This window comes from Schistocerca cancellata, chromosome 12, assembly GCF_023864275.1.
Source record: "Schistocerca cancellata isolate TAMUIC-IGC-003103 chromosome 12, iqSchCanc2.1, whole genome shotgun sequence".
Lineage (NCBI taxonomy): Eukaryota > Metazoa > Arthropoda > Insecta > Orthoptera > Acrididae > Schistocerca > Schistocerca cancellata.
In genome coordinates, this window is record NC_064637.1 from 19,481,223 (window position 1) to 19,495,019 (window position 13,797).

Sequence of the window (13,797 nt, forward strand, 5' to 3'; positions counted from 1 at the left end):
TTGTATTCTCGTCGTTTTTCAATTCACTGTAATCACACGATGGTGCCCCTGCCTTTCCTAGATCTAACTGACCTCTGTCCATCAGAAAGGCCCCCAGTTTTGCTTCGCGCGCTCCTTCCCGGACGTCCTCCAGCACGTTTCTCCAGAACTCACCAGCTGTGTCTCCAGTTGTTTCTGCCTCCGCTCCTCCTCCGCCTGCAATCTCCGCCTCTCGGCTACCATGTTGTCTGGAACAAAACAAAACAAGAGTGTTGCGCGGCACACAGTCGCTTATTCAGGTTGTTTGCTGACATGCTACCTGGACCATTCCAGTTTCAGTGGAACTTGTGACATCCACGAGATAAATTTTAGCTACAGTGCGACGAGAGGAAATTGTACCTGTAACAGTTATAAACATTATCTATTCGACATATAAAAAAATAGTGTGATCTGCGTTTGTCTTCCTTTGTTTTTATCTTTTGTTGGTTGGCTTTTGTAGGTTGCGGACGCATATCAAACTGAGGTCTGTTTAGAAACTGTAATTATTTGTTTATTATTACTTGAGAATAGAGTTCATTATTATTATAAATATGAGTGAATAATTATTTGTAACTTTAATTCCTCTCTCAGTAAGCATTATCTGTGTTAATTGTTTCTTTCCGCTGCAAGGAGCGCAGCCATTGATGATAGCGATTTGTATCGCTTTTTTGTCTGTGTTTTCCTTAGAAAAAAATCAAATGTTTGCTTCATGAAGTCTAAATAGTGCACAATACGAAAGTAAAGTTTAATAAGCATTTCAAATACTTATCTTATTTACTCTAAGAATAGAAAGTCTATCAATTGTCTGCCGCCATCTTAACAATTATCTCAGCGGCAAATTCAAATTATGCAACTCTACAGACATAAATGCCGAAGGTAATAAAAATGTGTAAAAATAAACGTGCACCGATGGTCCCGAACTCATGTTAATGAAAATAATTCGAATCAGATTGGTTCTTTAAAAACAGTGCTCATAGCACGATCCTTATAACAAACTTTTCTAGCAGATGTATGGAGCCGAAATTAATTACCCACGAGTTGCGAAGAATATTGTTTCAGGTAACATACGTCAGTGTTGTGCGCGGCTGATATTCGGTGGTTTTAATGATCATTTTGCTGAAGATAACTTTCCATCATAATCAATAGTTGTATAGAATCTGTTGTATGAACTGTGATTTAGTGACACTTACACAACTTACAGACAACACATTAACACAACGTTAATTTGGAGTTCTTTAGCAACTTGACCAAATCTTTAGCCGGGAGAAAAATTATTTAGTAATTACTCAATGTAATAAAATAAGATTTTCATTTACAAATTAGTTAAATACCAAACCACTGAATAACACAGCGAACGCCACAAACTGATGTGGAACGCGTAGAGAGATTGGGGCAGGTCATGACAATTTACGTTCTGTAATTTTTTTAGAGGCAGTGTTAGCATGTTCGTTTTAGGTCATTCCTTAAACCGTCTGCTCAAAAGTATCCAGTCACATATTTATGACCTTTATGACAGCTTCAACTGTGCTGGTAAAACATTAAATCAGGTGTCTGGGGCGAACCCAACCCACAGGTGTTCCATTGGGTTCAGGTCGCGACTCTGGACGCTCCAGTCCACTTCAGGAACCTTGTTATCAGAAAGCCTTGCATCACAGGGTGCATTGTGATGTTGATACGAACCATCATCGTACGCCGTACACAATGCTGTAAGGTGTATTGGTATAGTTCCGCATTTTGCGTTTTCTTAAAAGGGAACGACAGGTTTCCGGACAAAATATTGCTCAAATTCAGGTTTTCTCCTCCGTACTGGAATACAGTAGACAAATGGGGTTTGCTGAAATGAATAAAGCATACACTGAAGTTTTTATTGGTGTTTTGAAACTGAAAAATATTAATGTCTTCGGTGTGTGATTGGGATTTTCCCGAGGCAGCACTGAAAGGAGGTACATCAGCGGTTTGTTGCTGTAACTCCGGTTGTGGATATCTGAAACATGAAATTAACATATCACCCTGACCCTTACAGATGCAGCTGTAGTCCATCGTAGTGATTTGCAAAAAAAAATTGTTTTGGCGAAATTATAGATATTTGGAAAAGCTTGCCAAGTTTTGGACCTCTCTTTCTTGGCCGAAAAAATACTAAATATCATCATGGAAAAAAAAAACAAATTGGCTACAACGAACTGAAGGGAATTCAATTTGCTTTAAGGATGACGAAAATCATTAAAATATAATGAAAATGGTAGCGTGCGCTACGAAAACCATGCCGCACAACACCGTTTTTGGAAAAACACGTTTAAATTTGGCAAGTGTTTATCATCTTGACTACGTTATTTGTTCTGCTCCCGAGTGAATACAAAACTTTGACTGTTTTATCATTACGGTCTACTTTTGGACTAATCACGAACATTCAAAAGCTGCTGTAGTGATTAAGTTTCCTCCAAAGGGCTGGTATTTGGGTTTATGGACTTTTCAGTATAACTGTCCTACGTTGTTTACCTGGGCTGTGTTCTCATTGCACATCAACTAGAACAACACAAATCACGTAGGTTAGCGTATCACAACACCAGCTTCTGCGGTTGGCACTGGGGTTTTAACGCATTATAACCATGGACCTTGCCGCTGGTGGGGAGGCTTGCGTGCCTCAGCGATACAGATGGCCGTACCGTAGGTGCAACCACAACGGAGGGGTATCTGTTGAGAGGCCAGACAAACATGTGGTTCCTGAAGAGGGGCAGCAGCCTTTTCAGTAGTTGCAGGGGCAACAGTCTGGATGATTGACTGATCTGGCCTTGTAACATTAACCAAAACGGCCTTGCTGTGCTGGTACTGCGAACGGCTGAAAGCAAGGGGAAACTACGGCCGTAATTTTTCCCGAGGACATGCAGCTCTACTGTATGATTAAATGATGATGGCGTCCTCTTGGGTAAAATATTCCGGAGGTAAAATAGTCCCCCATTCGGATCTCCGGGCGGGGACTACTCAGGAGGACGTCGTTATCAGGAGAAAGAAAACTGGCGTTCTACGGATCGGAGCGTGGAATGTCAGATCCCTTAATTGGGCAGGTAGGTTAGAAAATTTAAAAAGGGAAATGGATAGGTTAAAGTTAGATATAGTGGGAATTAGTGAAGTTCGGTGGCAGGAGGAACAAGACTTCTGGTCAGGCGATTACAGGGTTATAAATACAAAATCAAATAGGGGTAATGCAGGAGTAGGTTTAATAATGAATAAAAAAATAGGAGTGCGGGTTAGCTACTACAAACAGCATAGTGAACGCATTATTGTGGCCAAGATAGACACAAAGCCCATGCCTACTACAGTAGTACAAATTTATATGCCAACTACCTCTGCAGATGATGAAGAAATAGATGAAATGTATGACGAGATAAAAGAAATTATTCAGGTAGTGAAAGGAGACGAAAATTTAATAGTCATGGGTGACTGGAATTCGTCAGTAGGAAAAGGGAGAGAAGGAAACATAGTAGGTGAATATGGATTGGGGGGAAGGAATGAAAGAGGAAGCCGCCTTGTAGAATTTTGCACAGAGCATAACCTAATCATAGCCAACACTTGGTTCAAGAATCATAAAAGAAGGTTGTATACGTGGAAGAATCCTGGAGATACTAGTAGGTATCAGATAGATTATATAATGGTAAGACAGAGATTTAGGAACCAGGTTTTAAATTGTAAGACATTTCCTGGGGCAGATGTGGATTCTGACCACAATCTATTGGTTATGAACTGCAGATTGAAACTGAAGAAACTGCAAAAAGGTGGGAATTTAAGGAGATGGGACCTGGATAAACTGAAAGAACCAGAGGTTGTAGAGAGTTTCAGGGAGAGCATAAGGGAACAGTTGACAGGAATGGGGGAAAGAAATACAGTAGAAGAAGAATGGGTAGCTCTGAGAGATGAAGTAGTGAAGGCAGCAGAGGATCAAGTAGGTAAAAAGACGAGGGCTAATAGAAATCCTTGGGTAACAGAAGAAATATTGAATTTAATTGATGAAAGGAGAAAATACAAAAATGCAGTAAATGAAGCAGGCAAAAAGGAATACAGACGTCTCAAAAATGATATCGACAGGAAGTGCAAAATGGCTAAGCAGGGATGGCTAGAGGACAAATGTAAGGATGTAGAGGCTTGTCTCACTAGGGGTAAGATAGATACTGCCTACAGGAAAATTAAAGAGACCTTTGGAGAGAAGAGAACCACTTGTATGAATATCAAGAGCTCAGATGGCAACCCAGTTCTAAGCAAAGAAGGGAAGGCAGAAAGGTGGAAGGAGTATATAGAGGGTTTATACAAGGGCGATGTACTTGAGGACAATATTATGGAAATGGAAGAGGATGTAGATGAAGACGAAATGGGAGATAAGATACTGCGTGAAGAGTTTGACAGAGCACTGAAAGACCTGAGTCGAAACAAGGCCCCGGGAGTAGACAACATTCCATTTGAACTACTGATGGCCTCGGGAGAGCCAGTCAGGACAAAACTCTACCATCTGGTGAGCACGATGTATGAGACAGGCGAAATACCCTCAGACTTCAAGAAGAATATAATAATTCCAATCCCAAAGAAAGCAGGTGTTGACAGATGTGAAAATTACCGAACTATCAGTTTAATAAGTCACAGCTGCAAAATACTAACGCGAATTCTTTACAGACGAATGGAAAAACTGGTGGAAGCCGACCTCGGGGAAGATCAGTTTGGATTCCGTAGAAATGTTGGAACACGTGAGGCAATACTGACCTTACGACTTATCTTGGAAGAAAGATTAAGAAAAGGCAAACCTACGTTTCTAGCATTTGTAGACTTAGAGAAAGCTTTTGACAATGTTAACTGGAATATTCTCTTTCAAATTCTGAAGGTGGCAGGGGTAAAATACAGGGAGCGAAAGGCTATTTACAGTTTGTACAGAAACCAGATGGCAGTTATAAGAGTCGAGGGGCATGAAAGGGAAGCAGTGGTTGGGAAAGGAGTAAGACAGGGTTGTAGCCTCTCCCCGATGTTATTCAATCTGTATATTGAGCAAGCAGTAAAGGAAACAAAAGAAAAATTCGGAGTAGGTATTAAAATTCATGGAGAAGAAGTAAAAACTTTGAGGTTCGCCGATGACATTGTAATTCTGTCAGAGACAGCAAAGGACTTGGAAGAGCAGTTGAACGGAATGGACAGTGTCTTGAAAGGAGGATATAAGATGAACATCAACAAAAGCAAAACGAGGATAATGGAATGTAGTCAAATTAAGTCGGGTGATGCTGAGGGAATTAGATTAGGAAATGAGACACTTAAAGTAGTAAAGGAGTTTTGCTATTTAGGGAGTAAAATAACCGATGATGGTCGAAGTAGAGAGGATATAAAATGTAGACTGGCAATGGCAAGGAAAGCGTTTCTCAAAAAGAGGAATCTGTTAACATCGAGTATAGATTTAAGGGTCAGGAAGTCGTTTCTGAAAGTATTTGTATGGAGTGTAGCCATGTATGGAAGTGAAACATGGACGGTAACTAGTTTGGACAAGAAGAGAATAGAAGCTTTCGAAATGTGGTGCTACAGAAGAATGCTGAAGATAAGGTGGGTAGATCACGTAACTAATGAGGAGGTATTGAATAGGATTGGGGAGAAGAGAAGTTTGTGGCACAACTTGACTAGAAGAAGGGATCGGTTGGTAGGACATGTTTTGAGGCATCAAGGGATCACAAATTTAGCATTGGAGGGCAGTGTGGAGGGTAAAAATCGTAGAGGGAGACCAAGAGATGAATACACTAAGCAGATTCAGAAGGATGTAGGTTGCAGTAGGTACTGGGAGATGAAGAAGCTTGCACAGGATAGAGTAGCATGGAGAGCTGCATCAAACCAGTCTCAGGACTGAAGACCACAACAACAACAACATAAGCAAATAAAATTTAGGATGTGTCAGATGACGATTACTTTGCCTTTGGGAAAGGTAAAGGCACCAGAGAAGCAGTTGTGACAGTGCGGTTGACAATAGCAGCAAGACTAAACAAAAATCAAGGTATGAACGTATCATTTGTCGACTTGGCAAAAGCATTCGACAGTGTTAGATAGTACAAGATGTTTGAAATTCTGAGGAAAATAGTGTTAAGCTACAGGGAGAGCCAAAAGGAAATAATAAGAATGGAAGACTAAGAACGGAGGGCTCAGATTAAAAAAGGTGTAACACAGGGATGTAATCTTCCGCCCCTGATGTTCAATCTATACATCGAAGAAGCAATGACAGAAATAAAAGAAAGGTTGAGGAGTGGAATTAAAATTCAAGATGAAAGGATATCAATGATGCGATTCGCTGATGACATTTCTATCCTGAGTGAAAGTGAGGAACAATCACATGATCTGCTGAGCTGAATGAACTGTTTAGTAAGAACAGGATGTGGATTGAGAGTAAATGGAAGAAAGACGGAAGTAGTGAGAAGTAGGAGAAATGAGAGCAGCGAAAAACTTATCATCAGGATTATGGTCAGGAAGTAGATGACGTTAAGGAATTCAGCTACCTAGGCAGCAAAATAACCCATGGCGGATGGAGCAAGGAGGACATCAACAGCAGACTAGCAATGGGAGAAAGGCCATTCCTGGCCAACTGAAGTCTATTAGCACCAAACATAGGTCTTAATATGAGGAAGATATTTCTGACAACGTACATTTGGAGCGCAGCATTTTGTAGTAATGTCACATGGACTGTGGGAAAACCGGAACAGAAGAGAATCGAAGAACCAGTTTGCTTTTATTCTACAATATTACTTTTATTGTTAACCGGTTTTCGGCTTACAAGGCCATCTTCAGACATCTTAAGATGGCCTTGTAAGCCGAAAACCGGTGAACAATAAAAGTAACATTGTAGAACAAAAGCAACCTGCTGCTTTTTCTTTATTATAATGTTGTTCTACCAAGAACGGACGGAGGATTCTGTTAATATGAGAATCGAGGTATTTGACATGTGAAATAAGTTTCCTTTACTTTACGCCTATGGTCATAAACTTATTGTTAACAGATTACCGGTTTCGGTCTATAATGACCATCATCAGATCTGCAGCAAAAAATGGGAAAAACATAAATACACTCGCAGATTGTCTACAGCTTAAAAACAATAGATAGACCATAATGAAAAGTACTACTGACAATATATGCATGTGTGCGCTTTAAGTATGAAGAGGCATACCTGTTTCATAAAAATAAAGTCCTAAAGTACTGCAGCCATGGTGGCATCGTCAAATGTTAAATGCGGAATCAGAACCAGCATTGTCAAACATATACAGGGTTATTACAAATGATTGAAGCGATTTCACAGCTGTACAATAACTTTATTACTTGAGATATTTTCACAATGTTTTGCACACACATAACAAAAACTCAAAAAGTTTTTTTTAGACATTCACAAATGTTCGATATGTGCCGCTTTAGTGATTCGGCTGACATCAAGCCGATAATCAAGTTCCTCCCACACTCGGCGCAGCATGTCCCCATCAATGAGTTGGAAAGCATCGTTGATGCGAGCTCGCAGTTCTGGCACGTCTCTTGGTAGAGGAGGTTTAAACGCTGAATCTTTCACGTAACCCCACATTATGTCTGTTCACTTCACCATTAAGAAAAAATGTTGCTTCATCACTGAAAACAAGTTTCGCACTGAATGGATCCTCTTCCATGAGCTGTTGCAACCGCACCGAAAATTCAAAGCGTTTGACTTTGTCATCGGGTGTCAGGGCTTGTAGCAATTGTAAACGGTAAGGCTTCTGCTTTAGCCTTTTCCGTAAGACTTTCCAAACCGTCGGCTGTGGTACGTTTAGCTCCCTGCTTGCTTTATTCGTCGCCTTTCTCGGGCTACGCGTGAAGCTTGCCCGCACGCGTTCAACCGTTTCTTCGCTCACTGCAGGCCGACCCGTTGATTTCCCCTTACAGAGGCATCCAGAAGCTTTAAACTGCGCATACCATCGCCGAATGGAGTTAGCAGTTGGTGGATCTTTGTTGAACTTCGTCCTGAAGTGTCGTTGCACTGTTATGACTGACTGATGTGAGTGCATTTCAAGCACGACATACGCTTTCTCGGCTCGTGTCGCCATTTTGTCTCACTGCGCTCTCGAGCGCTCTGGCGGCAGAAACCTGAAGTGCGGCTTCAGCCGAACAAAACTTTATGAGTTTTTCTACGTATCTGTAGTGTGTCGTGACCATATGTCAATGAATGGAGCTACAGTGAATTTATGAAATCACTTCAGTCATTTGTAATAGCCCTGTATAGATAACATCATATGCACGAGTCATGTCGTCAGTAGTACTACTGTTTAAAACAAGCTGCCGTACCGTAGTCACAAGATGTTTGTGTGGTTAAGTTCACCATATGTCGCTAATGTCGGCATACACTAGTTTTCAATAATTAATTGGACAGCGAAACTAAAGGGGGATACAATACTTGAAGTCTGTAATGAGCTTATAACGTATAAAAGGCATCACAGAAATAAACAATAAAAAGAACACGACAAAAGTAAGATTGTGAAAAAGAGGAAGAGTTAAGAAACAGTAGTTGACATACGCTCTAGTGCCAATATTCTAGACAATGACATAATTATTAAACACCTTTGATAGTGCACCGGGTAATATTAAACAACCATAAAACAAATCGCTAAAGGAGCCACAAATGGAAGAAAACATAGTGCTGCACATAATCAGCGCCCTCTGTTAGCGCTGACGCCAGAATTCCGCACAGGCGGGAAGTGGTTGGAGCAACGTGACCGGCAGAGGACCCCTCGTACCCTGCGGCACTCCGTTGCAAGAAAAGATTGATAAAATTCCGTAACAGTGCATGACCCACATTATCTGGTTAATGCAGTCTGTGAAATGAAGAGAGAAGGAACAAGAACATACTGGAGTCATGCGTAAAGCGTACGAAAACGAAGTAAATATATGAGGCACTCAGCAATAGGTGAAATTATCAACACACTATATAAACTAAAACTTGGTTCAAGAATCATGAAAGAAGGTTGTATACATGGAAGAATCCTCGAGGTACTAGAAGGTATCAGATAGATTATATAATGGTAAGACAGAGATTTAGGAACCGTTTTTTAAATTGTAAGACATTTCCAGGGGCAGATGTGGACTCTGACCACAATCTATTGGTTATGAACTGAAGATTAAAACTGAAGAAACTGCAAAAAGGTGGGAATTTAAGGAGATGGGACCTGGATAAACTGACTAAACCAGAGGTTGTACAGAGTTTCAGGGAGAGCATAAGGGAACAATTGTCAGGAATTGGGGAAAGAAATACAGTAGAAGAGAAATGGGTAGCTCTGAGGGATCAAGTAGGTAAAAAGACGAGGGCTAGTAGAAATCCTTGGGTAACAGAAGAAATATTGAATTTAATTGATGAAAGGAGAAAATATAAAAATGCAGTAAATGAGGCAGGCAAAAAGGAATACAAACGTCTCAAAAATGAGATCGACAGGAAGTGCAAAATGGCTAAGCAGAGTTGGCTAGAGGACAACCTTTGATAGTGCACCGGGTAATATCAGAGGTTGTACAGAGTTTCAGGGAGAGCATAAGATAGAGGATATAAGATAGAGGCTTATCTCACTAGGGGAAAGATAGATACTGCCTACAGAAAAATTTAAGAGACCTTTGGAGAAAGGAGAACCACTTGTATGAATATCAACAGCTCAGATGGAAACCCAGCTCTAAGCAAAGAATGGAAAGCAGAAGGTGGAAGGAATATATAGAGGGTCTTACAAGGGCGATGTACTTGAGCACAATATAATGTAAATGGAAGAGGATGTAGATGAAGATGAAATGGGAGATATGATACTCCTTGAAGAGTTTGACAGAGCACTGAAAGACCTGAGTCGAAACAAGGACCCCGGAGTAGACAACATTCCATTAGAACTACTGACAGCCTTGGGAGAGCCAGTCCTGACAAAACTCTACTGTCTGGCGAGCAAGATGTATGAGACAGGCGAAATACCCTCAGATATCAAGAAGAATGTAATAATTCCAATCCCAAAGAAAGCAGGTGTTTACAGATGTGAAAATTACGGAACTATCAGTTTAATAAGTCACAGCTGCAAAATACTAACGCGAATTCTTTACAGAAGAATGGAAAAACTAGTAGACGCCGACCTCGGGGAAGATTAGTTTGGATTCTGTAGAAATGTTGGAACACGTGAGGCAATACTGACCTTACGACTTATTTGAGAAGAAAGATTAAGGACAGGCAAACCTATGTTTCTAGCATTTGTAGACTTAGAGAAAGCTTTTGACAATGTTGACTGGAATACTCTCTTTCAAATTCTGAAGGTGGCAGAAGTAAAATACAGGGAGCGAAGGGCTATTTACAATTTGTACAAAAACCAGATGGCAGTTACAAGAGTTGAGGGACATGAAAGGGAAGCAGTGGATGGGAAGGGAGTCAGACAGGTTTGTAGCCTCTCCCTGATGTTATTCAATCTGTATATTGAGCAAGCAGTAAAGGAAACAAAAGAAAAATTTTGAGTTGGTATTAAAATCCACGGAGAAGAAATAAAAACTTTGAGGTTCGCCGATGATATTGTAATTCTGTCAGAGACAGCAAACGACTTGGAAGAGCAGTTGAACGGAATGGACAGTGTCTTGGAAGGAGGATATAAGATGAACATCAACAAAAGCAAAACGAGGATAATGGAATGTAGTCGAATTAAGTCGGGTGAAGCTGAGGGAATTAGATTAGGAAATGAGACACTTAAAGTAGTAAAGGAGTTTTGCTGTTTGGGGAGCAAAATAACTGATGATGGTCGAAGTAGAGAGGATATAAAATGTAGACTGGCAATGGCAAGGAAAGCGTTTCTGAAGAAGAGAAATTTGTTAACATCGAGTATAGACTTAAATGTCAGGAAGTCGTTTCTCAAACTATTTGTATGGAGTGTAGCCATGTATGGAACTGAAACATGGACGATAACTAGTTTGGACACGAAGAGAATAGAAGCTTTCGAAATGTGGTGCTACAGAAGAATGCTGAAGTTTAGATGGGTAGATCACATAACTAATGAGGAGGTACTGAACAGGATTGGGGAGAAGAGAAGTTTGTGGTACAACTTGACTAGAAGAAGGGATCGGTTGGTAGGACATGTTCTGAGACATCAAGGGATCACCAATTTAGTATTGGAGGGCAGCGTGGAAGGTAAAAATCGTAGAGGGAGACCAAGAGATGAATACACTAAGCAGATTCAGAAGGATGTAGGTTGCAGTAGGTATTGGGAGATGAAGAAGCTTGCACAGGATAGAGTAGCATGGAGAGCTGCATCAAACCAGTCTCAGGACTGAAGACCACAACAACAACATATAAAACAGAGGCGTGTAGTGATTAGAGTAAAATATTGTCAAATAAAGCAAAGTAGGCATTGGGCACAAAGTCACTCTGCAGTTAAGCAGTTTAGTTGGCTCTTTATTTTTTGCTTTATAAATTTCAAGCTCCTCTAACAAATTAAGAGCACGGCCTTTTTCCACTCTGAGTAGAATACGTATACAATTCTCAATGCTCCCTATGGAATGACCAGTATTTGACATGTAGTGCTACAGAACGATGTTGAAAATTAGGTGGACTGATATGGTAAGGAATGGGGAGGTATTGCGCAGAATCGGAGAGGAAAGGAATATGCGGAAAACACTGATAAGGAGAAGGGACAGGATAACAGGACATCTATTAAGACATCAGGGAAAGGCTTCCATGGTACTAGATGGAACAGTAAAGGTGAAAACTGTAGAGGGAGACAGAGATTGGAATACTTTCCACAAACTAATTGAGGATGTAGTTTGCAAGTCTTACTATGAAGAGGTTGGCACAGGAGACGAATTCGTGGCGGGCTGCATTGAGCCAGTTAGAATACCGATAACAAGAAACAGAAAAAGTGAAAAAGAATAAAAATATATTTAAGAAAAGCAACTTCACCTATGGGAATAGACATCGTCCCTCCCTTGCTCCCTCCCACCTGCTCTTCCTGCCCCCCCCCCGACCACCACCCCCAACTCCCCCCCATGAGATTTTCATATGTCACCTTCCAAGTGCACCAATCAGATTGCTGATGAGCGCCCCAAGTCCCACATCACAGTCATGATCCAGATGCTGATGCTCATCTATCCAGAGCATCACCCAGGAATTCCAAACTGCACCACGATCCAAAATGGTTCAAGTGGCTCTGAGCACTATGGGACTTAACATCTGAGGTCATCAGCCCCGTAGTGTTAGAACTACTTAAACCTAACTGACACACACAGTGGTTACGATTACTACAAGCCACACCACAAGTTGGGAAACGGGGCCAAATTTCTAATACACTCCTGGAAATTGAAATAAGAACACCGTGAATTCATTGTCCCAGGAAGGGGAAACTTTATTGACACATTCCTGGGGTCAGATACATCACATGATCACACTGACAGAACCACAGGCACATAGACACAGGCAACAGAGCATGCACAATGTCGGCACTAGTACAGTGTATATCCACCTTTCGCAGCAATGCAGGCTGCTATTCTCCCATGGAGACGATCGTAGAGATGCTGGATGTAGTCCTGTGGAACGGCTTGCCATGCCATTTCCACCTGGCGCCTCAGTTGGACCAGCGTTCGTGCTGGACGTGCAGACCGCGTGAGACGACGCTTCATCCAGTCCCAAACATGCTCAATGGGGTACAGATCCAGAGATCTTGCTGGCCAGGGTAGTTGACTTACACCTTCTAGAGCACGTTGGGTGGCACGGGATACATGCGGACGTGCATTGTCCTGTTGGAACAGCAAGTTCCCTTGCCGGTCTAGGAATGGTAGAACGATGGGTTCGATGACGGTTTGGATGTACCGTGCACTATTTAGTGTCCCCTCGACGATCACCAGTGGTGTACGGCCAGTGTAGGAGATCGCTCCCCACACCATGATGCCGGGTGTTGGCCCTGTGTGTCTCGGTCGTATGCAGTCCTGATTGTGGCGCTCACCTGCACGGCGCCAAACACGCATACGACCATCATTGGCACCAAGGCAGAAGCGACTCTCATCGCTGAAGACGACACGTCTCCATTCGTCCCTCCATTCACGCCTGTCGCGACACCACTGGAGGCGGGCTGCACGATGTTGGGGCGTGAGCGGAAGACGGCCTAACGGTGTGCGGGACCGTAGCCCAGCTTCATGGAGACGGTTGCGAATGGTCCTCGCCGATACCCCAGGAGCAACAGTGTCCCTAATTTTCTGGGAAGTGGCGGTGCGGTCCCCTACGGCACTGCGTAGGATCCTACGGTCTTGGCGTGCATCCGTGCGTCGCTGCGGTCCGGTCCCAGGTCGACGGGCACGTGCACCTTCCGCCGACCACTGGCGACAACATCGATGTACTGTGGAGATCTCACGCCTCACGTGTTGAGCAATTCGGCGGTACGTCCACCCGGCCTCCCGCATGCCCACTATAAGCCCTCGCTCAAAGTCCGTCAACTGCACATACGGTTCACGTCCACGCTGTCGCGGCATGCTACCAGTGTTAAAGACTGCGATGGAGCTCCGTATGCCACGGCAAATTGGCTGACACTGACGGCGGCGGTGCACAAATGCTGCGCAGCTAGCGCCATTCGACGGCCAACACCGCGGTTCCTGGTGTGTCCGCTGTGCCGTGCGTGTGATCATTGCTTGTACAGCCCTCTCGCAGTGTCCAGAGCAAGTATGGTGGGTCTGACACACCGGTGTCAATGTGTTCTTTTTTCCATTTCCAAGAGTGTAGTTTACTGTCGAGTTGAGATTTTCACATACAAATGTTTTATTCATAACTTA

At 42.5% G+C, this 13,797-nt stretch overlaps 1 protein-coding gene across 1 annotated transcript in view; it reads right to left on the reverse strand.

The window, feature by feature from the left end:
* LOC126109730 (uncharacterized) overlaps positions 1–13,797 on the reverse strand; it is a 247,814-nt gene that overhangs the window by 64,420 nt on the left and 169,597 nt on the right. The window contains exon 4 of the mRNA XM_049914781.1: positions 154–227. Coding sequence (XP_049770738.1) covers positions 154–227 — 74 coding nt within the window. The remainder of the gene's footprint in view (positions 1–153; positions 228–13,797) is intronic.